At 42.1% G+C, this 24,216-nt stretch overlaps 1 protein-coding gene across 1 annotated transcript in view; it reads left to right on the forward strand.

Annotated features, from left to right (window-relative positions):
• ALG5 (ALG5 dolichyl-phosphate beta-glucosyltransferase) overlaps window positions 1–24,216 on the forward strand; it is a 50,967-nt gene that overhangs the window by 21,584 nt on the left and 5,167 nt on the right. Inside the window, exon 8 of the mRNA XM_089775499.1 lies at window positions 5,723–5,874. Within this exon, the coding sequence (XP_089631625.1) occupies window positions 5,723–5,874 (152 nt within the window). The remainder of the gene's footprint in view (window positions 1–5,722; window positions 5,875–24,216) is intronic.

The raw sequence follows: 24,216 nt of genomic DNA on the forward strand, positions 1-24,216 counted from the left end.
GTCATCTGCCAGCTCTTTGAATCATGCAGCCTGTTCCCGCTCCTAAGTGTCACGTAGGGAGAGAGAGAATGATGCTGCCTTTTCCACAATAGCACTCCATATGTTCTAATTGGGGATGGGATCACAGGAAAGGTGAGATGAGCAGCCACTGGAGAATGCTCTCTGAATTCAGAAACAATAGGGCTGTGGAGCCAAACTTCACCTATAGGTGGGAGGGTCTGTGGTTAGGACCAAGGTTTGGTCTTAGTGCTTGAGAATTACTCATAAATAAAAGTTCCAGCTAAAGCAAAATGGGAGAAAATCTACAGGAAACTAGAGTTGTTAAATTTAGTTTAATCAACTAATCGACTAGTCGATGTAATTTCCATCAACTAGTTGATTAGTCAATAATTGGGGGAGCCGCAGCATCTGGGATTGGGTACGAGCTGGGATTTTGTGTCCAGTCCCCGCTACTCCCCTGCCCCCGCCCGCGGAGATGGTGCTGGGGGGAACCAGCTTTTAAGTCGGCTCCCCACAACACCAGCTCCTGCTCTCCCCCCACCCCCCGCCTTGCTAATAGACGCAGCAAGGGGGAGGAAGTGACTAGTTGAGGGACTAGTTGACTATCCAATAAGCTTATGCTTATTGAATAGTCAACTAGTCACTTACATCCCTACTGGAAACTTTAAAGATATTTGCATAAACTAAATTACAAGATAAATAAGTACTGCCACGTGTTGGCTTCTTCTGTATTATATTTACATGTGTGTTATACATCATTCATGACTAGCTATATAGGAGAACTGTTGCTCAGTCCGTCATATGTACAGTATTCATAAGCATACATCCTCTTCCTATAAGTTCCATGGCTTTGTGTCCTTAAAGTGGTACTCGCATAAGCTGCACTGACCTTGAATGAAAAAAATCAAGCAGTGAACAAATAAAAGGATGCTGTTGAAGTGGGGTTTGTTGTCGTTCTTTTAAGGCCTGACATAAAGCTATCTTTAATTTACATATTAAAATAGTAATTGGGATTTCTTTACATCTAACTTAAATGTGTTTAAATTTTTAAAATCTAAGCTTCCAAAATTAATTTTAAAAGAATTGTGTATGGTTAAAATAAACATCATATTGTGAGTGCAACATTGTCCTAACATATCTATGTAATTCTACTTATATGATCTATACCAAGTTCTGAACAGGAGAAAGAAAGAGCCTGAAGCATGGGCCTGGTGTAAGGTCTGAGAGCTGGACTAAAGTAAGCAAGAGTTATAGTATGAGTAACAAAAAAAGCAAATGTTTGCCTTCAAGTTTGGGACATGAACTTGGCACTAAATCTGCTAGCACTGCTAAAGCACATGAAATATGTACATACATTCCACCAGGACAACACAAGGACACCCCAATGTAGAACATAATAAAAAAAAGTTTTAAAACAACAGGAGCAAAAGCATAGAAACTTAGCTTATTTGGAAAATGTGCATTTCTTTCCCCTCCTTTAGTTAAGAATCACTTCCAATGCAAGTACCTTCCTAAAAGGTAAATGTGCTATTAACAAAGTGTTAATTTTTCATTTTTAAAATATAGTTATAAAAATGCCATAGTTAAAAAATAACAATTTATGCATAAAGCTAACCAAACTATTTCAAGAGGCTTCCACCTTTGTTTCCCAATACAATCAACTGTCAAAGTATTTTCATCATCCTGCAGTTAAATTTCATGTTGGTTTTATTGCCTGTATTTAAAATTTATTCTGGTTTATTTTTTCTTCTCTTTTAAGTTCTATTAAAGAAAAATTGTATTTGCTAATATTTGTAATTCTAAACAGTTAACAAAAATAAAATTGGTATCACAGGCAAATTAATTCTAAAAAGTGTGGTAAGAATTATGTTGTTAGCTCTCTTGCTAAAAAAAATGCAAAAAGCAATACTCCTCACAAAAACCTGTAAGCATCTATTTTAGCACTTAAATGTTTTGTTTAGTATAAAATATTAGTAATGTATATCACATAAAAATAAATGTTTATTCAACAATTACAAAGGTATAGCCTATGTCATGAAAAATGTGGTCCCATCAAACTAAATTTATCCGTGTGTTACAGTTTAGGTTATTAAAAACAAAAAAAACAAAACAAAAATTTTTATTCTGTTAACTAATTTAAGCTGTTTAAAGTTGCATCCTACTAACTTGGGTTGTTAAATATCGGTTAATTGAATAATAGATTAACCTCGTGAATTCTTATTGGTTTCTCAGCCATTCTATAGTCCCTGGGGGTGGGGCTGGCAGCCAGTGTGCTCTGGCTCCACTCCCGAAGAGCCGCATGCCACTCTGCACTCCTGCCTCTGTATTAGAGGCAGCAGCATGAAGTGGCAGGGGGAGCTGCTCCACCAGAGGAGCCAGTTTAAAAACCAGCTCCCCTCATGGACAGGCTGACTGTTGCCCTGTGCTGCTACCTCTGAATCAGAAGCAGCAGCCCCTGTCCGGGGGTGAGGGCTTGAGCTCCCAGACAACTGAGCCAGGCTGCCTGCCTGCCTGGCTCCTAATACATCTTAAATGCAGAGCTGCAGCAGGGGTAGGTCCTGGATCCAGTGAAAGCAAGGACTGAGCCAGGCTGTTGGCCAGCCTACTGAAAAATTTACTGGAGGAGGGGAGGGAAATGTGTGTAGTCTATAGCATTAACCTATAAGCTTTTGCTTATCAGTTAATCGACTGTGCTATGACATCCCTACTACAAACCAATACCACAAAAACATACATATATAAAAATAAAAAATACCCAGTGTTTAAAAAATGTTTTATAAATAAAAAATGGTCAAATGCACCTCCATCCACCATATATAGACATTTAAATTAGCAATCAGCTAAAAATTCCTATTAATTAACTTAAAGCTGGCTACTGTGTAAACAGTAGTACCGCTGTATCACTGTATTATTGTTGTATTAATGTACACCATTTACAATGTGCATAACATTGCTAAACTGTTTAACCATCACAAAGGTTAAAAAAGAAAAAAGCAACAACTTAAAAAAAAGACAACCAAGTGGTAAACCAAAAGTTGCATAGTAACTATACACTAAATAAAAAAATTCACTGTTAGCATAAGTCATAATTTAGGGTCAATAACACAGTATCCTAACTAAAGCATATGTTATTCAAAACAATCTTGTTCAGTATCTGGGTATCAATACTAACTCCTAACACAACATTTAATAAATTAGTTACTGTCCATTCCGTAGGTTATCTAAAAAACAACATCCATAAAAATCAGCTGGCTCTATATCAGCTACTGTTGTATCACAAAGCAGTGTTACCAATAAAAAAAAGGTAGCTATTCCTGTTTCCTGCCCAGCAAAGCTTATACCAAAAAGCAACCACCAGCAGTAAGAGTAACATATAACATAAATAAATAGTACTGTGTAATAACCAGTTTTAAAACAATTATATAAAAAAATCATCTGTAATGTCACTACTCCAAATTTCTGTTTTACTTCTCAAACACATAGTCTTGTAAAACACACTGTAACAATACTTATTCCAATATTGCAAAACACTCAGCCTATAGCCAATAATGGTAACTATAATAGCCCTAATAAAAATGCGTTCCTATCTATAGCACTACATTTGAAAACCAATCTGCCACATCATATTAAAAATATATATATAATTATGTTTGGGTATAAAATGATGGCTTAGGTACACATACCTGTATATCCACATACACTACAACTATATACACCATATCCACATCATCCATATATATTTCTTATCTGGCAGTGCTCCAAGGTTCAATCATAAAACTGCATTCTACAACCAAAGCCCCAGGCCTAACATTCCCAGGCCAACCATTAAAAAAACCAGTGGCAAATAAAATCTGTCTAAGTCGTACAAAAAAATGTGCAAACTAAAAAACAAATGAGGCATAAATGTGTAAATGGCAAAGCAAGGTAGCCACATAACAGTTTTTAGCCCACTGGGTCACCTTCAGACCAGGCATTATGTTTTTCTTGGATAATGGGTAAACATCATCCCAGTAAAAAGACGACAAGTGGGGGAGTGTAGAAGAAAGTGCCTAAAGCATGGGCCTGCAGTTGAGACCTGAACCAAAGTAAGCAAGAGTTACATTTATGAGTAACAGACAAAAGCAGATGTTTGCCTTCAAGTCCAGGACACAAACTCTGCAGTAGAACTGCTAGTACGTCTAAAAGCACATGAAATATGTGAGGACAGCACAAGGACACCCCAACTTAGTACATAACAAAGTAGTTTAAAACAACAGGAGGAAAAGCATAACAATAGGTGGTGAATAGGAATGCTTTGGAGGAAAGGACAAGGGAAGGTACCAAATGTGTCATTAATACATCAAATGATGTGTAAGGTGTGTATCATACATTTTTTATCTCCGTCTATAAATGTGGTACCTCAACTTAACTCTTTCTCCAGCCTAGGGGGCCATATGAAATCCATATTATTAACTAAGTCGTGTCCATTGTCATGGGTACAAATGCATAGGAACTCAGAGGCTACGTCTAGACTGGCATGATTTTCCGCAAATGCTTTTAATGGAAAACTTTTCCGTTAAAAGCATTTGTGGAACAGAGCGTCTAGATTGGCACGGACGTTTTTCCGCAAAAGCACTTTTTGTGGAAAAGCATCCCTGGCCAATCTAGATGCGCTTTTGCGCAAAAAAGCCCCGATCGCCATTTTCACAATCGGGGCTTTTTTGCAGAAAACAAATCTCAGCTGTCTACACTGGCCCTTTTGTGCAAAAGTTTTGCGCAAAAGGGACTTTTGCCCGAACGGGAGCAGCATAGTATTTCCGCAAAAAGCACTGATTTCTTACAGTAGGAAGTCAGTGCTTTTGCGGAAATTCAAGCGGCCAGTGTAGACAGCCAGCTGTGTCTGGCTACCTACAACTATTAATGTACTTAATTCAACAATAAACATAGCTTTGGGTGCCTTTGTATCTTATCTGAGTCTGTAGTCTTTGGGGCTCTCTTGAAGTATTATGCTAGCTACCTGCACAGAGCTGGCATGATGTACTAAACAAGCATACAAAAACATACACACCTGAATGTTTATCATCACTAACCGAGCAAAAGACCTGTCAGGACGCCACACCAGTAAATACTGAATTTGCTACACTGCTGTCCTGACCTACATTCTGTAGGTGTATTGTTTGTTTAAATGTGAGTTTTGGAAACAAAACTTTATAAATACATAGTTGCAATAAGGATCCCATTCTGTACTGTAACACATACCATTATATAGCGCTTCAAATGTAGGGGTGGTTAATTGAGGCAAAATGATTTCAGCCGACTATAGTGTGTCATTAACACCAAACCACTTTGTAGAAACCTCAGTTATCCCAAAACTTTTGGGGGGGGATGTCAGAGGAGAGATTATATAGTTGGGTGTTTAGGGCATTGGCCTGGGATTTGAGACAACCACAATCAAGTCCATGCTCTGCATGATTTGGTACAATCTGAATTGAAAACTTGTTCTGATTCAGGCTCGACAAGGACTTAGATCTGCATCTCATGCATCCCAGGAGAGATCCTAGGTGTGACTGTCCGATACACCTCTCCCCCACCACAGTTCTCTTTTTATTTCATGTGGAATAAACACAATTTTCTAACCTCAAAATTGTCATGAAGTAGAATTCTCATCCTGTGTTCAGACCAAATCAGAAGTTCCTGTTGCCATATAAATGAAAACATCTGATTTCTTGGCTTTTGTTCACAGCGTTCTTACTTCCGAACTCTTCTCATGTATGGGTTCCACTTCCTAGTATGGTTCCTCTGTGTCAAGGAAATCAGGGATACACAATGTGGATTTAAACTGTTAACCAGAGAAGCTGCCTCACGGACTTTTTCAGCTCTTCATATAGAACGCTGGTAGGTACTTTCACTTAGCTTAAATTAATTTTTCTATTTTTAATTTTTATAGTAGTTGATCAAGGTTTTGAAAATATAACTCGCATAGTGAAACTGCAATAAACAATTTGTGTGTGTATCGAAACAGCTGCTCAATCATTTTTTATCAGTTCTAGTAATTGTCTTTTGTGTTGCTCTACATTTCTTATTGTTTGAAACTATTACGTTTGCAACACACTGAATTTTATATTAAGACTTGAGTGTATTTCTATTAACTCCAATACCTTTCATAGACATGTAGAACTGTAAGGGACTCAAGAAATCAAGTCCTGGTCATATGCTAAGGCAGGACCAAGTAAATCTGGACCATCCATGACAGGTATTCCTCTAAACAGTTCTTAAAATTCTCCAATGATGAGGATGCCATAATCTCCCGTGGAAGATTATTCTAAAGCTTCACTACTCATAGTTAGAAATTTTTTTCCCAAATATCTAGTCTGACTGTCCCTTGCTTTGAATTAACCCTATTACTGGAGCCCTGCATAGATACAAAATTTGTATCCGAATCTGCAATTATGATCCATGGATGTCAGCATCCACAGCTGTGAATGAAGATACCCCTGAGTATAAAGTGTATACCCACAAATTTGCAGGACTCTAGATACAAAATTTGTATCCGTATCTGCAAAAATGAACTATGGACATAAAGCAGATCTGCAGATTCCACCACCTATCACTATAGTAAAACCTGTGTTATCCAGCACGCTTGGGGGTTAGGGCGTTCCGGTTATCTAAAAATTCTGGTTATCTGAGGGTCCCATCAACCTAGGAAAAACCAATAGACAATACAGGCAGTCCCCGGGTTACGTACAAGATAGGGACTGTAGGTTTGTTCTTCAGTTGAATCTGTATGTAAGTCGGAACTGGCATCAGCCGCTGCTGAAACTGATCAGTTTCAACCGCGGCTGAATGTGGATGCCAGTTCTGACTTACATACAGATTCAACTTAAGAACCCCAGGCATCCCCAGGTCAGCTGCTGCTGAAACTGATCAGCGGCTGATTCCAGGAAGCCCGGGGCAGAGCAACTCTGCCTCGGGCTTCCTGTAGTCAGCCGCTGGTCAGTTTCAGCAGCGGCTGACTTGGGGACGCCTGGGGCAGAGCAGCTGGGGTGCTGCTGGGTTGGTCCAGTAGCGCGGCTCCTCGGCGCTACTGGAGCAACCCAGCAGCACCCCAGCTGCTCTGCCCCAGGCGTCCTGATTCAGCCGCTGCTGAAACTGACCAGCAGCGACTGAATCAGGACGCCTGGGGCAGAGCAGCTGGGGTGCTTCCCGGTTGGTCCGGAGCGGCACTGCGGGACCAACCCGGCAGCCCCCAGCTGCTCTACCCCAGGGGTAGGCAAGAAAAACCTGGTCTGCTGGGGGGGGGGGGGGGCACTAGCTGCCCCCCCCCCCCCCCAGCAGACCAGGGAGACGGGGGTGGCGGACCGCCCAAGTCCTCCACGGCTTTGCTCCGTCTCCCTGGTCTGCTGACCTGGGAGACCCGGAGCAAAGCCGCAGAGCACGCGGGCAGCGGGACAGTCCAGGCACGCCGCGGCTGTCCCACTGCTGGCGTGCTCCAAGGCTTTGCTCCCCATCTCCCTGGTCTGCTGGTCAGACCAGGGAGACGGAGAGCAAAGCCGCGGAGCACGCCCGCAGGGGGACAGCTCAAGTGTGCCCAGGCTGTCCCGCTGCGGGCATGCTCCGCAGCTTTGCTCCTGTCCCCCTGGTCTGCTGGGGGGGTCCAGCGGCTTTGCTGGACCCCCCAGCAGACCAGGGAGACCGGGAGAAGCTTTTCTCGCCCCGGAGGACACGGGTGGCGACCCGCCGCCCGTGAGCTCCGGGGCGAGAAAAGCCCCGTTCGTAAGTGCGGATCCGACATAAGTCGGATCCGCGTAAGTCTGGGACTGCCTGTAATAGTAAAACTCAAGTTTTTAATATTGGTAGTTTTGTAGTGTGAGGCAGCTGGTCTCCCATTTCTATTTTGAGTTAAAGATGATTAGTACTTCTTAAATAAAAAATTAAGCCAATCATGGTAAACCAAGCTATGCCTGCGTGCTTGAAGATATGACAGTATTGTGGCTGGGGTCAATGCTGGTTAACAAAGTGTCCTGGTTAACTAACAGAGTGCCGGATAACAAAGGTTTCACTGTACTTGTCCTGCTTTTAGGGGACATCGAGACTAGCTGACCACAGTTCTCTTCATAATAATCCTCAAATATGTGACGGACTGTTATCAGGTCCCCCCTAAGTCTCCTTTACTCAAAATTAAACATGCGAACTTTTTTCCTCCTAGGTTAGATTTTCTAAGCCTTTTCTCATTTTTGTTGTTGTCTGAACTCTAACCAGTTTGTCTGCATCTTTCCTAAAGTGCGGCACGCAGAGTTGTACACACTACTCCAGCTGAGTCTTTGCCAGCAGAGAGCAGACTGGGACAGTTCCCTCTTGTATCTTATATGCGTTACTCTTGTTATAAGCCTTTGATATAAGCCTTTGATATAAGCCTTTTTTCCAACTGTCACATTGAATATGAGTCAATCTGAGATGAACAGTAATGTCCATATCCTCTTCAGCAGTTCTACATACTACCCAGTGTATTCCTCATTTTGTGGTTTTGCTTTTAATTTTTCCTTTCCAAGCCTAGTACTTTGCACTTGTCGTCTTTGAATTTTATCCTGTGGATTTCAAACCAGTTCTCTAATTTGTCAAGGTCATTTGATTCTTATCCTATACTTGTAAAATCTTAGCATCCCTTGCATCATGGTGTTATCTGCATATTTTATAAGGATACTCTCCACTCCATTACCAAAGTCATTAATAAAAGTATTGAATAATATTTGACCCAGGATTGACCCCTGTGTTTCCCCATTAAATACACCTTTCCAATCCAATAACAAACCATTGCTAGCTACTCTGAGTAGTCTTTCAGCCAGTCACTTACATTACATTTTCCTAGTTTTCGTATGAGAATGTCATGGAGGACTATGTCAAAACCCTTACTAAAATCAAAATAGGTCATATCTACTGCTTCCTCTGATTCACTAGGCCACTAATATTGACAAAGGAGAAAATTAGGTTCTTTTGGCATGATTTGTTGTTGACAAATCCATGCTGGTAATTCCTTATAACTTTATTTTCCTCTAGGTCAGGGGTGAAGAACCTAAGGCCCAGGGATTAGATATGCCCCTGGCTTGCCTGGATCTGGCCCCCGAGGCTCAGCAGTCCCCTCAGCATTAGGGAGCCTGGGCTAGCACTCCATCCTCCCCACCTCCTGCCCACCCTATTGTGGGGCTGGAGCACACAAAGTCTGCTAGGCTGAGCCCCCATAGTCTCTGGTACGTGGGGAGTCTTCTCAGTTGGGAGCCACCTCAATGAAGGTTTGTTTGGTTGGGGGGAGAAGGGGAGGCTGCTTCCATTTATGTGCAGCCCCCCAGGGGATTTTTCTGTGGGTTAGTGGCCACAGGCTCTGGGTGCTTACAGACCGATTATTGTGTGTCCTAAAAACATAGTAGTATTCAATTTAGCATGTTCATGTAAACTATAGCCTAAAATCAGCTAAATAATGCAGCTACACAGAAATTCTCTTCCTAAATACTTCAGAGGCATACAATATGCAAGAGGGGAGAAATGTGTTAGCCAAGTTTTAATATTTAAATAGAGTGTCTGTGATAAAGATACAAGATGGCTTTTGGGCTACACTGATGGGATTCTCAGTGGATGGTAGTGTCTGGAACCTGCAGTCTAGCCTTGCTCTGGTATTTGATATGAGAGAGATCACATAGTTAGAAACTTCCCTCACCATCCTGTGTTGCTCTCTAGCTCAACTTTACAATTCATTGCATGTTAACCAGCTAACCAACACTCCTTCAAATCTTATGAATATTTTAAAAGTACACCAAAAAATATTGTTCGAGAGAGCCTAACATGTAAAAAAAGCTTCTGGTGTACTCTGTCCATGCTGTTCTGTTTCCTAAAAGTTGGCATTAAGATGGTCCTGGTATCAAGTTGGGAAGAAGGGCAGTAAAAACCATGAATACAGTTTGAACGGTTTTAATGCTGTCTTTCATTGTAACTTAGCACTTGAGAGTGTGATGGAATGTCCCTTATTAGAGTATCTTGATGATGACAGCTACCATGGGAATGCCTATGCTGCCGTAAAACACCTACAACTGGCCCATGTCGGCTGACTCAGGCTCACAAAACTCCGGCTGCAGGACTATAAAATTATAGCGTAGACCAGGGTAGGCAGTCATTTTTAAAAGGGGACCACTTCATAAATTTCTGAAGTGGCCCCAGGCTGCCCTGGTAGGGGCGGAGCCAGGAGACTTTGCGTGCTCCCCTGTCCACAGACCAGGATTGGCCTAGGGGTTGGGGGTATGTGAAGTCTTCCTCCCTTCTCTCCTCTTCACCCCCGGTGCCTACAAAGAGTTGCCAGCTGTTTTAAAATGGCTGGTGGTTCTTTCTAGGCACTGCAGCAGGAGGAGACCTCATGCACTCCCTCTGCCCCCAAGCCAATTGGAGTCTATGGACTGGGGAGCACAAGAAGTCTCTTGTCCCCTGGCACGGGGAGACTTCACGCGCTGCCCTGTCTCCAGGTCTTGATTGGTCTGAGAGCAGGAGAGTGGCAGGGCAGCTGTGGGCAAGATCCACCAGCTTGGCTCCTTTGCTCACTCCTGGTGTAGACATCCAGGCTTAGTCTACACTGCAGGGTTTTTGCGCAAGAAGCCTTTTGCAGAAGAGTTCTTGCGCAGAAGCACGTCCAGACCTCAAGAGAGCATCCATGCTGCATGGATGCTCTTGCGCAAGAAAGCTCTGATTGCCATTCACAGAATGGCCATGAAAGCATCTGTGCTTTTTCCGATAGGGATTTCTTGTGCAAAAACCCTTCTGGAACGTCCACACATGCCTTTTTGCACAAGAGCTATAGCAAAAAAAGGAATTACTCCTCATGGGAAGAGGAATAACTCTACTGCAAAAGGCCCTCTGTTCTGTCAATTTACTTGCGTAAAAACCGTATAGTGTAGACATAGCCATATTGTGTAAGTTATCTAGTGCTGCCACTGAAGAAAGAGGAAATCTCAGCTGCTGGGCAGATGTATTCTCCTCTAGTCTCAAAGAGGGGTTATGGCTGGACTGAGTTGTAACCTATTCTTATTCAATAGCAACAAAAACCTGTGAGAACAATGTACAGACCATTTAAAACATGTGTAACACATTTAGAGCAACATCAGAGAATGGTATATGTGGAGTGATACAAGCAGTGGAAGTGTTTGTAATGGTTCTAGAAAAACAATATTGGGGAAAAAGAGCTACATAGATTCATCGAAGTTAGGTCCATCAATGGCTATTAGCCAGGATGGGTACAAATAGTGTCCTTAGCCTCTGTTTCTCTGGAGATGGGTGACAGGGGAGGGATCACTTGAGGATTACCTGTTGTGTTCCGTCCCTCTGGGGCATCTGGTATTGGCCACTGTTGGCAAGACAGGATACTGGGCTGGATGGACCATTGATCTCACCCAGTATGGCCATTCTTATTGACCTCCCATGTTTCAGCAAATTCTCTGGTTCAGCACAGTCAGGCCCTAAGGGTTCTGGACTACAGAGGTTCAACCTGTATTGGATTTAAGGATTAATTTTCAGAGGTGCTGAGCTCCCACAACTCCTATTGACTTAATCTGAAATGGTAGTGCTTGGTCCTCTTGAAAATCAGTTTCTAGGTGAGTGATTTGTCCAGGGTCACAAAGGAAGACTATAGCAGAGAGAAAAAACAGAACTCATAATCTTGGAGCACAAGACTCATCTGCTCTTAAGAAAAAAAGTAATTACATTTTATAGATCTATTTCTACTATTAATTCATTTGCATTAATGTTAATGAAGTTTCCATAATAAGGATAGTCCTAAAGTGGGTTCCCTCAAAATATATTCTTTTCTGGCAATCTCTTTAACTTCAAGGAGTATCTATTACTTCAGGAGGCTGACACAACAGCTGTGCGAAACCAATGAGTATAGTTGATGTCTGGTCTTTAGAAAGAAAATACAGGAGTCCTTAAAAGGAAAATGATCAGGCTTCTTTGTTTGAAATCCATCAGTTTCAAATAACTCCAGTTGCTGATAACCTCAAAATAATATGTTGTAAATAGTATCAGTTTCTTTTTAAAATGTATGAGGATTTTGAGGCTCCTCTGACTGTTTAAGGGATTTTTCAGCATAAGAGAGAAATCAGAGACACAATTAGAACGACTACATACCACATACAGTCAAGTACACAGAATACACTAGGGGAAATAGAAAATACGACTTCACTTGACTAGGATTTTTAGGTCATGTGCAACTGTTGTAGGTGCCAAATTTTAAGGAAGAGGTGACTTTTCAATTTGGTATCCTAACCTGTTTTAGTCAGAGGTACTACTGTGAAGTTAGACTTATGCTTTAGTTTTGCTTTATGGTAATTTACTTTTAATACCATTAAGGCTTTCTGATACTTAAAGCTCCGTATCAATAATGCTTAGGGTCTTAGTGGAGAAAAGAGATACTCCATATTTTTCCATGATTCTCTGCAAATATTCCAAAGTAACAAATTTGTCTAGTTTTTTCCCTTTGATATCTAATGTAGCTTTCAATAAATTTCTCTTCTAGTTTCATTGTGTATATTTGCATCCAGTCATTGCATGTTTTATTAATAGATTTGCCCTATTTAACTATTTAGAAGCATAATTCACCCTTTAGAAACAGCATGAATTATTAAATAAACATTTTCTGCACAAAACTATGAGGCTCTGACAATCCAATAATTGAGACTCCCTTTGGATAAATCTGGGCTCTGATGCATTTGTGATGTGTAACTTGGCTGGAGCTGAGCAGCCAATCTGGCTGGGTACCATGGAGACTCCACACATCTCCTGAGACTGAGTGAAGATAAGGGGAGGGGGGCAGGGAGAAACCCAGCTTCTTGCTGCTGCCCAACAAAGTCATTGATTCCATCCCAATCGGCCTCTAGTCAATATTAGGGAGACAGTCTGTATTTATTGTGTCTCCGTAAGGTCCCTGGAAGTGGGGGAAGGGTTGTTCACTCTGCCTTAGAGCAGCAGGGGATCCTTAATGGATTTGTATACTGCTGCGGGCTGATGATCTCATTCTGAGATTGTCCATTGGGGGCTAGAGAGAAAGGATAGTCTTGATGCTGCACAGGGACTCTGGGATCTGGATTGTATTACCATCTCCTCTATAGTTTTCCTGCGAGATATGGACAGGTTACTTGGTGTCTTTTTGCCTCCTGTCCTCATCTATAAAACAAGGGAAGTACTTCTCTAGTATTAATGAATTTATCCTCGTGAAACCCTTTTGAGTTAGGGAAGGGCTCAACTACTATAGCAGTTGGAAGTAGGGGCAGTGGAGTGCTGTAGAAAAGCCAATAAATAGCCCATATCAGGGGCACGCCTGTCTTAGGACACAGATATTGGTGGTCTTACCTACTGTGCATCAGCTCTCAAATGAGAGGGTTCGTTAGGCTGTGGAGTCCTTTCATGTGAGCACGTCTACAGAATCCTCTCCAGACCTCTGCTGGGTTGATGAGATTCAGGATCATTTAGCACAATAAAGAGCTGAGTTACATAGGAAGGAAGGGACTAATACGGCCTTTTCTCCTATGTTACTAGAATATGTGATTTGACCCTTAGCCAGGTGCTAGGTAGGAGTGTCAGTGGTTAATTGGTAAGCAGGAGATGCAGCAGGCATGTTGCGGTTGGTGAGCTGCTCCAGCTGGCTGAATCCCGTTTTAAGTGGTTAAGCTGTTAAACATAACATTTAACTGCTTAACAGATTAAACACAATTTTTCATCCCTAGTTCTAAGACATTTTTATAGTGGGGGTGCCATGAACCACTGAACCAAACTGTCAGATCTGTGTATAATAAAAACCACTTGAAGCGTGGGGGTGCAGCACCATCTTCGTACTTCTAGTACCTGCTCCTAAGTCATCAGTTCCTCCCTTCGAGAGAATAAAACTCAAGCTGGCACCGGTGTCCACTTCCTTTCTTTTGCTGGGTTGTCACATCCTTAATATTAACTACAGCTTTGAATATTGATTTTTTTTAAAATACCCACTCTGCTCTTCTTTTTCAAAATGTTCTAGCCTTTCAGATGAATATTCAAGTAGGCTAAAAAGTAGGAAATAGTTAATTTATCCCATTTCTTTTGGAGTAATTATATTTTATAGCTATTTTATTATCTCAGACCTGAACTAACAGTGTTATAGTAATTTGTTTGGAAAAACATATATGATGAGTACACAATACAGTAAATCTTTTACACGTTTCAAGTTTTCCTTCCATTTTTAACACTTTTTTTTTTTTTTTTTTTAATATTCTGAAAGGCTTAAGTGGCTAATCCTGCAAGGACTCTCTCAGTCAAAATCATAGAGATTAAGGCCAAAAGGGACTACCAGAACATCTACTTCAACCTTCTATATGTCACAGGCCAGCACCTAAAGTTTTAGAAAGTAATTTGAACTAAAAGAATGAATCCAATATTGTTTTAGGGTTTTTTATATGAATAATTTTTTCTCATGCATTTTTGAGCTTTGTTGCGCATTTGATCTTTTAAGTCAAGGGATATGTCATGTCAAAACTAACTTCTTAAAGCAGAACAACCTTCACTCCCAAAAGTTAGTATTTAGCATTTAACATAATTCAAAATGAATAGCTCTTTTTTTTAAATGGAAGTCTTCACTTCATTATTATCGACTTGCATGCTGGAATTGGTGCCTACAGTGAGCTATCACAGCTGAATACTTTATAAATACTTAGATGTTTGAGATTTCTAATGCAATTAGTGCTGACCAACTGTAACTGTGCATAGTGCCTTTCTAACTGTAACTTGAATTTCTGCCACATCAAACACACAAAGATGAACTGGTGAGAGAGTCCTGAGAGGAGCAGAAGTAGGAGAGAAACTACTGAACCAACATCCAGTTTTATAGTTGAAAGTGACTCCATGCTGAGCTTCTAACCTATATGGAGGAGGCCAGGTGCTCTGGCAGGCAAGGCCCTAGGAATTCCTCCCCGCAATTAAATGGAGATAACAGCCTTTGGTGCATGTAGAGAACGCAAATGCTGAATTAGCAGGGCAGCAGGAGAGTGCCGCTCTTATTTTGGAGCACTGGACCCTGTCTATGTGGCTCTTGAAAACAGAGAAGCAATTATCCAAGAGAGAACTAGATTTTATTTTAGTCTCATCAGCCTGTTAACATGCCTCACTGAAAAAGCAAGCGTTGAGAACACATTCACACTCAGTTGAGAGCCAAATATCTTTTGCTAATAATAAATGAGATAATGTAAACAGTGTAGATTCCCTGCTTTTAGATTGGACAGACTGAAAGGTTTTAAAACTTTAGTTTTTAAGTAGCTAGCAAACCACTAAAGAGGAATGAAAACAGTTTTTTCAGTGTTTCTTCACAAACACTTTTTAATTGGAGCCTTCTCTTTCTGTTTTCTCATCCCATGCCATGGAGGGCAAAGGCACATCAAAACTTCATAAGATCTGATGCTCATCATCACAAATTTCTACCATTACCGTGCTTATGAAAATCAAATCCAAATGTTAACTTGGGTAAGATCTCTTTGGGTACGTCTAAACTACATCCCTCTTTCAAAAGAGGGATGTAAATTAGACATACCAAAATTGCAGATGAAGCTGGAATTTGAATTTCCTGCACTTCATTTGCATAATTGCATCATGGCGTTCTTTCAAAAAATGAAAGAACTGGCACTATGCACAGTTATTTCAAAAGTGAAATAGACGTGGTTCTTTCGAATCGAAAAGCCTGTAAACAGGATCTTTCAGAAAAGGCTTTTCATTTCGAAAGAACCACGTCTAGACCACCGTTTCACTTTTGAAATAGCATTTTTCAAAATAACACTGTGACATGATTATGCAAATCATCCTTTCTGTTTCTGTTCTAGTTTCTCCTCCTTAATGTTAAATCTTTCAATAGTTTGAGAGCACATAATCTTACTTGACATATCTGAATTTTATTTATAAGTGCTCATAAACAGGATAGTATAATTAGAGTTGGAACACTTTAGGTGCTTAGATACTGTTGTGGTGAGGGCCATAGGCGTGGTCCTAAACTCAGTCCATTGATGTTTGTAAAGTTCTTTCAGATCGAGATAGAAGATAGTATAGCCATACAAAGCCGTACAAAGGAGTACTGTATTGGTCTTACAGCATTGTACATTATTAAACATGCATTCTATTTAGAGTTCAATTTTTTGGGATTATTTTTAGAACTGCCTTTTGGATAGTCTTTTGCATACATACCAGTCAGTACAAATGAAATGTTTTTGAAATTTTTCCAATATAGCAAAGTTTTGACGTTCATCTAAAATGAGAGCAATCTCCAAGCAAAGACTGTATACTTTGTTTTAGTTTTTTAATCTGATTAAATTACTAATCTATTTCTCAGAAATAGATGGGGCTCGTTTTTAAAATTAAAACCTAAAAGTACATTTCAAAGGATTATATTAAAGCATAATGGAGACAGTTAGGAATTACTTATATCCAAGTATAAAAAGATCTTTATATTTCTGTAACTACAATCTTAATCTAAAAGATTAACAACTTTTTTCTCTTGTTTTTCTTTTTTTAACCATCGGCCACTGAAAAAAGTTAAGCCAAGTCAGAAATATCAGCCTTTTCTGAACAAAAGGCATCTCTTAAAAGATCTTTACATCTTGGATTCCTTTTCCTGCAGGAAGAAATCAAATATACCAGCTGTTATTTGACAGATCCTGCTTCATACCAAATGCTAGTCAAATGAGGGAAATTACAAGTGTATTTTTATTCCTCTCAATGATTGACAGATGCTTTATGTATCTTTGTGATTGGTTACATTTTTATGTTCATGAGGCAACTCTCAGCTGATGAAACATTGTGTATAATTTTGCCTGAAGAGGGTGCATCATGCTGTAGTATCATCTGTGCCTTTTTAAAATTATGCTAAGCTAGTGAACATTTTAAAAAATCATTAACCTTAATGAAAAACTTAAAAAACAACAAATAGACTAGTAGCACATTAGAGACTAACAAAACATGTAGATGGTATCATTTGTTCAAACGCTTCACAGGGGTAGCTGAGTACATGTTTTCTTAGTCTTTAAGGTGCTACTAGTCTATTTGTTGTGTTTTAAGTTTTTCTTGTTACAGACTAACTCAATTACCCCTCTGAAGCTATTAACTTTCATGTGTTTCTTCAGTAAAAGCACAAACAGTGTTCTTTCAGCCAAAATATTTACTGGTAAAGCAGCACCTTCCTTTTCCACAGTTCTTGAGTCTTGCTGTATTGTTCACTTTAGTAACATAGATTTTGTCCCTTGCAGACCCAATACAAGTGAGGGAATGGGTTGGATGTGATGATTTATTTTGCCTTGTCAGCAGAGTTATTTGTAAATAAGGCCTGGCCTAAACTTAACTGTAGGTTAGGTGATTATTTTTAAAACTTAACAAGCGTCATCCCTAACCAATATCCCTATATCGGGGAGAAAACCTTGTGTAGATGCAGGCATACAAGCAAAAATTACCAGTATATATTTTCATTTGGGGAACTCTTGCTAATATCTTTCTCCTCTAGATGGGTTTATCCCTATAATTACATTGGCAAACCCTTAAAGTCCTACATTCCAGATAGCAGTATGTATATAACAAAATATCTAACTTTGTCCTGGAGAACGCTTCTTGCTGGTGATGATGCACAAGTAGGAAAAAACCTGAGCTGAAGTTCCAGAACCCAGGATGAGTTTGCAGGACCAGCTGGATAAACATATTAGAAGTTGAGCCCAGCTGGTGTGGAGATTGACACAAACTGCTTGTGCACACTTTCTAATTGTGTTCTAATGTGTGTTAGCTAAAACAATCTTAAATTGTGGCATAAGTAAAAGGAACAAATCTCTAGGGTTAAGTGCAACCAGGAACAAGTACTTGTTCTTTTGTACTACATTTTAAGGCCATGCTTGTTAGCCTGTGTTAGGACATAATTACTGGATCTTCTTAAAGAATCCGGATCTCATAAAACTCCAAGCTGATGAACCTGAGTCACAAATGACAGGTGCACTCCATTAACCTGGATGTAGATATTGCACTTCCCAACTAATACGTTTGTGACCTCCAAATCCACCTGTGTCACTTTGTTCTTGCCCAGATTTAAGCCTCAGCTAGTTCACTTGTTCATATCGTGAGTATAGAAAGACACTAGCTTCCATTGCACCATAGGAGTCTGACAATGTAAAACTGGTTATCATCAGCTTACAGAATACATTGCAGTCTGTTTCCTCACTGACTCTAATACTGCATGTGGATGCACATTGAAATGTAATCCAGCAGTATCCCATGCACAAGCCCTTTTTCTTCAGCCATTATAGGAAGAGCAGGCAGTGATTTAAAGTGAGGACGTGTTCATCATTACATGTACTGGAGAGGAAGCACTATCCCCAATTCTTGCCAGCATCATCAGTCCTTTACTTTCCTGACTACTAAAATTTACTCATAATTTTTTTAATGTTACTTCAGCAAGGTAGTGGTACCCTGGCATTGCATTAATCATTTTCTATAGGGTGGCAAAACTTATAATAGTGTATAGCTAATGATTGAATTTTACATTAGTTCAGTAGGCTTAGAAGCATTTTTAGGCCAGTTACTACAGTACAGGCAGTCCCCGACTTATGTAAGTCGGATCCGCACTTGCGAATGGAGCTTTCTCGCCCCGGAGGTCGAGGTGGCGGATTGCTGCCTGCGAGCTCCGGGGCGAGAGAGCCCCGTTCGTAAGCTGCTCCCGGTGCCCCTGGTCTGCTGGAGACCGTCTCCAGCAGACCAGGGGCACCGGGACTGAAGCCGCAGCAGCGGCAGGTTCCCGCGCTTCTGAGGCTTTGCTCTGAAAGACGGTCCTCAGCAGACCAGGGGCACCGGGACTGAAGCCACAGCCGCGGCAGGGTCCCACGCCTCTGAGACTTTGCCAGAGCAAAGCCTCAGAGACGCGGCACCCTGCTGCCGCTGCGGCTCTGCTCCCCGTGTCACTGGTCTGCTGGGGGGGGGGGTGCAGCTAGTGTGCCCCCCCCCCCAGCAGACCAGGCTTTTGTTGTGGACCCTGGGGCAGAGCAGCTGGGGCGCTGCCGATTGGTCCTGCAGCGCCGCTCTGGGCACTACTGGACCAACCCGGCAGCACCCCAGCTGCTCTGCCCCAGGTCCTGATTCAGCCGCTGCTGGTCAGTTTCAGCAATGGCTGAATCAGGACGCCTGGGGCAGAGCAGCTGGGGTGCTGCTGCTGGGTTGGTCCAGTAGCGCCAAGGAGCGAGGAGCGGTGCTACTGGAGCAACCCAGCAGCACCCCAGCTGCTCTGCCCCAGGCGTCCCCAAGTCAGCCGCTGCTGAAACTGACCAGCACTGACTACAGGAAGCCCGAGGCAGAGTTGCTCTGCCCCAGGCTTCCTGGAATCAGCTGCTGATCAGTTTCAGCAGCAGCTGACTTGGGGACGCTTGGGGTTCTTAAGTTGAATCTGTATGTAAGTCAGAACTGGCGGTCAGTTTCAGCAGCGGCTGAATCTGGACGCCAGTTCCTACTTACATACAGATTCAACTTAAGAACAAACCTACAGTCCCTATCTTGTATGTAACCCGGGGACTGCCTGTATAATTCTTTTGGACAATTAAATAATCTGTCTCTAAGATTTTAATACATGTAATGGGAATTATACATATTAGAGCAAAAGGTTTGTTTGCAACTATTCAGAGGTGAACATAACATGACTTATGTCTTTGCTTTCAAATCTAAAATGTCGGGCCAAAAAAACAAGTATTACAAATCTAGAATTTCAGTAGAAGAAACAAGTAATTATGCAGGATTAATAAATCATTCTCAGTTTGTGTGTTTTTTAAAAACAATTTTTAAAGAGCAACATCACTTGGAACAGATTCAGCACATTCAGACAAATTCATTTACTGCACTAAATGGTTTTGTGGCAGTTAATAGGCCCTATTCCCACTCTGGAGTCATCTTGATTAGAGATTATTGCAAACTTCTGGTTCCCTACCTAACCTAACTCTGCTGCCTTCTGTGCTTATTGTATTTTTTATTATTGCACAGGGTAATGTTAATAGTTTTGCTTGTGCAGTGTGGCTGAGTTACAGTTGCCATGGGAACCATTAATTTGAGTTTCCTATTTTAGTGAAATAGTAAACAGGCCGATGTGTAATCCCTTGTGTCTGACTGTGGTGGTATCTGACTGTATGTGGGTGTCTTTCTAGATTACTTCACTAGCACCTATTTTGAGGTGTATTCTTGCTGCTTCACTAATTGTAATGCATTATTTTTAGTTATGCTAGAGTGGCCAGCTTTCTACTCTCACAAAACTGAATACTCTTCCCCTGCCCCACCTCTTTGCTCCCTCTATCCCCGTTCCTCAGTCGCTCGCTCTCCAACCCTCACTCATTAATTCCGTTTCACTGGGCTGGCTCAGAGGTCTGGGGTGCATGAGGTATTGAGGTTCCAGTTGGGGTGCAGGCTCTGCAATGGGAATGGAGATGAGGGGTTCAAAATGCAGGAGAGGGCTCTAGGCGGAGGTAGTGGTTTGGAATGTGAGAAGGGGTGAAGGCTCTGGCTGGGGTACAAACTGTGGGGGGTGGAGCCTGGAAACAGAGGTTAGGGGTACAGGAGGGTGCTCCAGGCTGGGGCTCAGGGGTTCAGAGGGCAGGAGGAGGATCAGGGTTGTGGCAGGGAGTTGGGACCCAAGAGTGGGTCGGGTGCAGATTCTAGGCAGTGTTTAGAACAAGCAGCTCCTGGAAGCAGTGCATGTCCCTCCTCTCCCTTCCAAGCTCCTACAGCCAGGAATAATGGGTGGGCCGCATGAGTGGCCTTCCTTCACCTCAATGGGCCTCAGCAACCCACAGCCCACTGGGGCTCCACTTGCAGCCACCCGTCTGCCCGCCCACCTCACACCTCTGGTGCACTGGGACACCGGAACCCTGCACTTACCTACTCTTCCCCCTCCCACCACTTTTGGAATGCGCAAATCACCTGATTCATGCTTCGTCCCCCTACCTCCCAGAGCTTGAATGTCATGAACAGCTGATTAGCGGCATTCCAGCTCTGGGAGAGAGGGAGTGGAGCAGAGATGGAGCATGAATCAGGTGACTTGCAGCTCCTCCGAAAGTGCTGGGAGGGACAGGGAGGCATAGGAAGTGCAGAGCTCCAGCGCACCAGAGATGCATTGGGGAGGGGAGCAGCTGAGGGATCCACAGGCAACAGGTAGAGCCCTAGTGGGCCACATGCAGGCCGCAGGTTGCCCACCGTTATCTTACATGAAGGTATGGCTGAACCACTCTATGCACTGCCCTGTCTTCAGGCTCCACCTTTGTCACTCCCATTATATGTGGTTCCCAGCCAGTCGGAGCAATGGCATTGGAACCGGAGGAGGGACATTTTGGCTAATTCCCAGGAACTGTACAGTGCAGAGGCTAGCAGGGAACATGCCAGCCCCCGTTGCACAGTGCTGCCAACCAGATGATCAACAGCCCGTCAACAGTGCTGACGGGAGCCACTAGGATCTCTTTTCGACCAGATGTTCCAGTTTAAAACTGGACAGCTGGTAGTCCTAAATTATGCACAAGTCCTGTAGGTTTTTTCCAAAAGGAGGGTGGCTTGGAGTGGAATGGAGGAAGCAGCAAAGCTGACAATCTGCAAAGGTTTGTGTGTCTCTTGTATGCTACTAATCACCTTTCTACAAAAGCCTCTGTCAAAATAACATAGAGATTAGAGGAAAGATTCAGAGTTTGCCGTGCAGGGGATTGGAAACCACAGCTGCTTTAAGACATCTTTGCACCCTCTTAATCCTGGACTGTTATGGGGGCTGGAAAGGCACTCAGCATAATTTATACCAGTGTTTCTCAACGGGGGTTTTTTTGTTTGTTTGTTTGGGTTTTTTTTTTGTTTTTTTTTATAAAGTACCCCTTTTTCAAAAAAAATGTTAAGTACCCTCAGTATCTACAGTTTTCAGACAAACAAATTTTTTTCTACTATTACAAGACATTTGTTTAAACAACTTAATCGTAGCTGGGTGGTTGATGAAATTTTGGGGTGTAAAAAGTACAAAAATAATAAAGCGCTGTAAAACTTAAAACAAAAATTACGTTTTCTCCAAATTTCAGTTGTGTTGATGTACCCCCCAGACTTCTCTCGAGTACTTCTCAGGGTACTTGTATCACTGATTGAGACTGATTTATACAATCCCTTTAAATAACAGTAGCTACCCCAGGCTGTCCTATGGGTTAACTTTCAGCACTGCCTGGAATTCCCTGGTGTTGTCTGATGCAGCTCCTTCCACTTCCAGTGTGCCACCTGCACAGGGACACTTAAGGACGTCATGGGAGGGCAGCATTATAGTTGCATTCCTCATTCTTGCACTGGGGAATCCTCCCCATGCCAAATATGGGATTTATGCACCCCTTTATGCCTCTCTGGCCAACACTTTTATGCAACATAAAAGGTCTAAAGCAGAGGCAAGGATTAGGGTTAGGGACAGGGCAAAAGCAAGGTGGATATTTAAAAAAAAATTAAAAACAAGATTTTTTTTTTTAAATCTTAAATTCTTTAATTTCCTCCAAAGAGTCTGTAAAAGAAAGGTAGTCAGCAGCAGTGGGGAGTGTGCTAATTGATTGACTTGCATTGCTTAACTTTAAAATCTAGTTGAGGCTTTGTAAAGCTAATTTCAAAGTGTGCGCTATGGCAAATTCAGATAGAAATTTACATCAAACTAAATTATAAATGCTTGTATGTATACTTTCTTTGAATGCCAGCTCTGTAAGGGTTTTTTAATTATTTACATTTTGCAGAATTTCAATAAACTATATTTTATATTTTGCCAAGGCTCTGATCCTTCTAACTCTTAAACTAGTATGTAACTGTCTATCTCAGCGGTGGGCAAAATATGGCCTGGGGGACAAATCCATACATTTGGAACTGGCCCACCATGACTCTTCAGGCCAGCCTATGGGAGTGCTCAGGCAAGCTACCTGCCTGTCGCAACTCCACATTCAGATCAAAATGGCCAGCTGCTGGGGCAAATGTATCTCTGTATGTCTCTTGGAGGGAGAAGGGCAACAGATCTCTTTGTGTTGCCTCTACCACTATCATCACAGCTCCTTGGCTAGAGCCTGAATCTGACACTCCCTCCTGCATCTCAGTCACCTCCCCCAGGCCACAACCTCTTCTTGCACCCAAATCCCCTCCCAATCCCTGCACCACCACCTGCAACTTAATCCCCTTCCTGGAGCTCCCTCCCTCCCACTCAAACTCTGTCCCACACCCCCTCCATTAACATAGTAGAAAAGAGCGACCAGTGACCACTCACCAAATTCTTGGAGTGACCCCCCTGTGAAAATTATTGCCCACCTTGGTCACCTGAGTGATCAGATTGACTTCAGTGGGACTGCTTGCGCTTAAAATTAAGCATGTGCATACGTGTTTGCAGCATCACAAATAACATTTAATTTTATTGCACATTTCTTTGGGTACATCTACACTGCAAGCTTATTTTTGGAAAAAGTTATTCTGGAGGATATATTCTGGAATAGTTTATTTAAAAATAGAGCATCCACACTAAAGGGAAGCCTCAAAATTAATCTGAGGCAGGCTCCCCTAATGTGGACACACTACAACAATTTAGAACCCCAGGAGGCAGTGGAGAAGAATAACTTAAGACTACATGGCTCTGTCGACGGAGTCATGTAGATTTGTTTACTCGGCAAAGGGAAATGAAGCGGCGATTTAAATAATCGCCGCTTCATTTATATTAAAATGGCTGCCGCGCTGTGCCGATCAGCTGTTTGGCAGCACAGCGCTGTAGTCTGGACGCTCCACAGTCGACATCAAAGGCATTTGTCGACTTCCCCAGTAAACCTCATCCCACCAGGCATAACGGGGAGGTCGACAAATGCCTTTGATGTCGACCGTGGAGCATCCAGACTACAGCGCTGTTCTGCCAAACAGCTGATCGGCTCAGTGCGGCAGACATTTTAATTTAAATGAAGCGGCGATTATTTAAATCGCCGCTTCATTTCTCTTTGCCTACAACCCTAAAATACATGGCTCCATCGACGGAGCCATGTAGTCTAGACGTGCCCTTAGAATGGCCCTGGTGAGGAGCTATTTCGACATAGCAGCAGTGGAGCATCTATACACACCCTTTTCCGAAAGAGCTTTTTCGGAAGAGGCATTATTCCTTGTGGAATGAGGTTTATCAACGTCAGAAAAAGCCTCAGTTATTTTGATTTTCTTTCTAAATAA

Source organism: Pelodiscus sinensis, chromosome 1 (genome assembly GCF_052426305.1).
Source record: "Pelodiscus sinensis isolate ZL-2025 chromosome 1, ASM5242630v1, whole genome shotgun sequence".
NCBI lineage: Eukaryota > Metazoa > Chordata > Testudines > Trionychidae > Pelodiscus > Pelodiscus sinensis.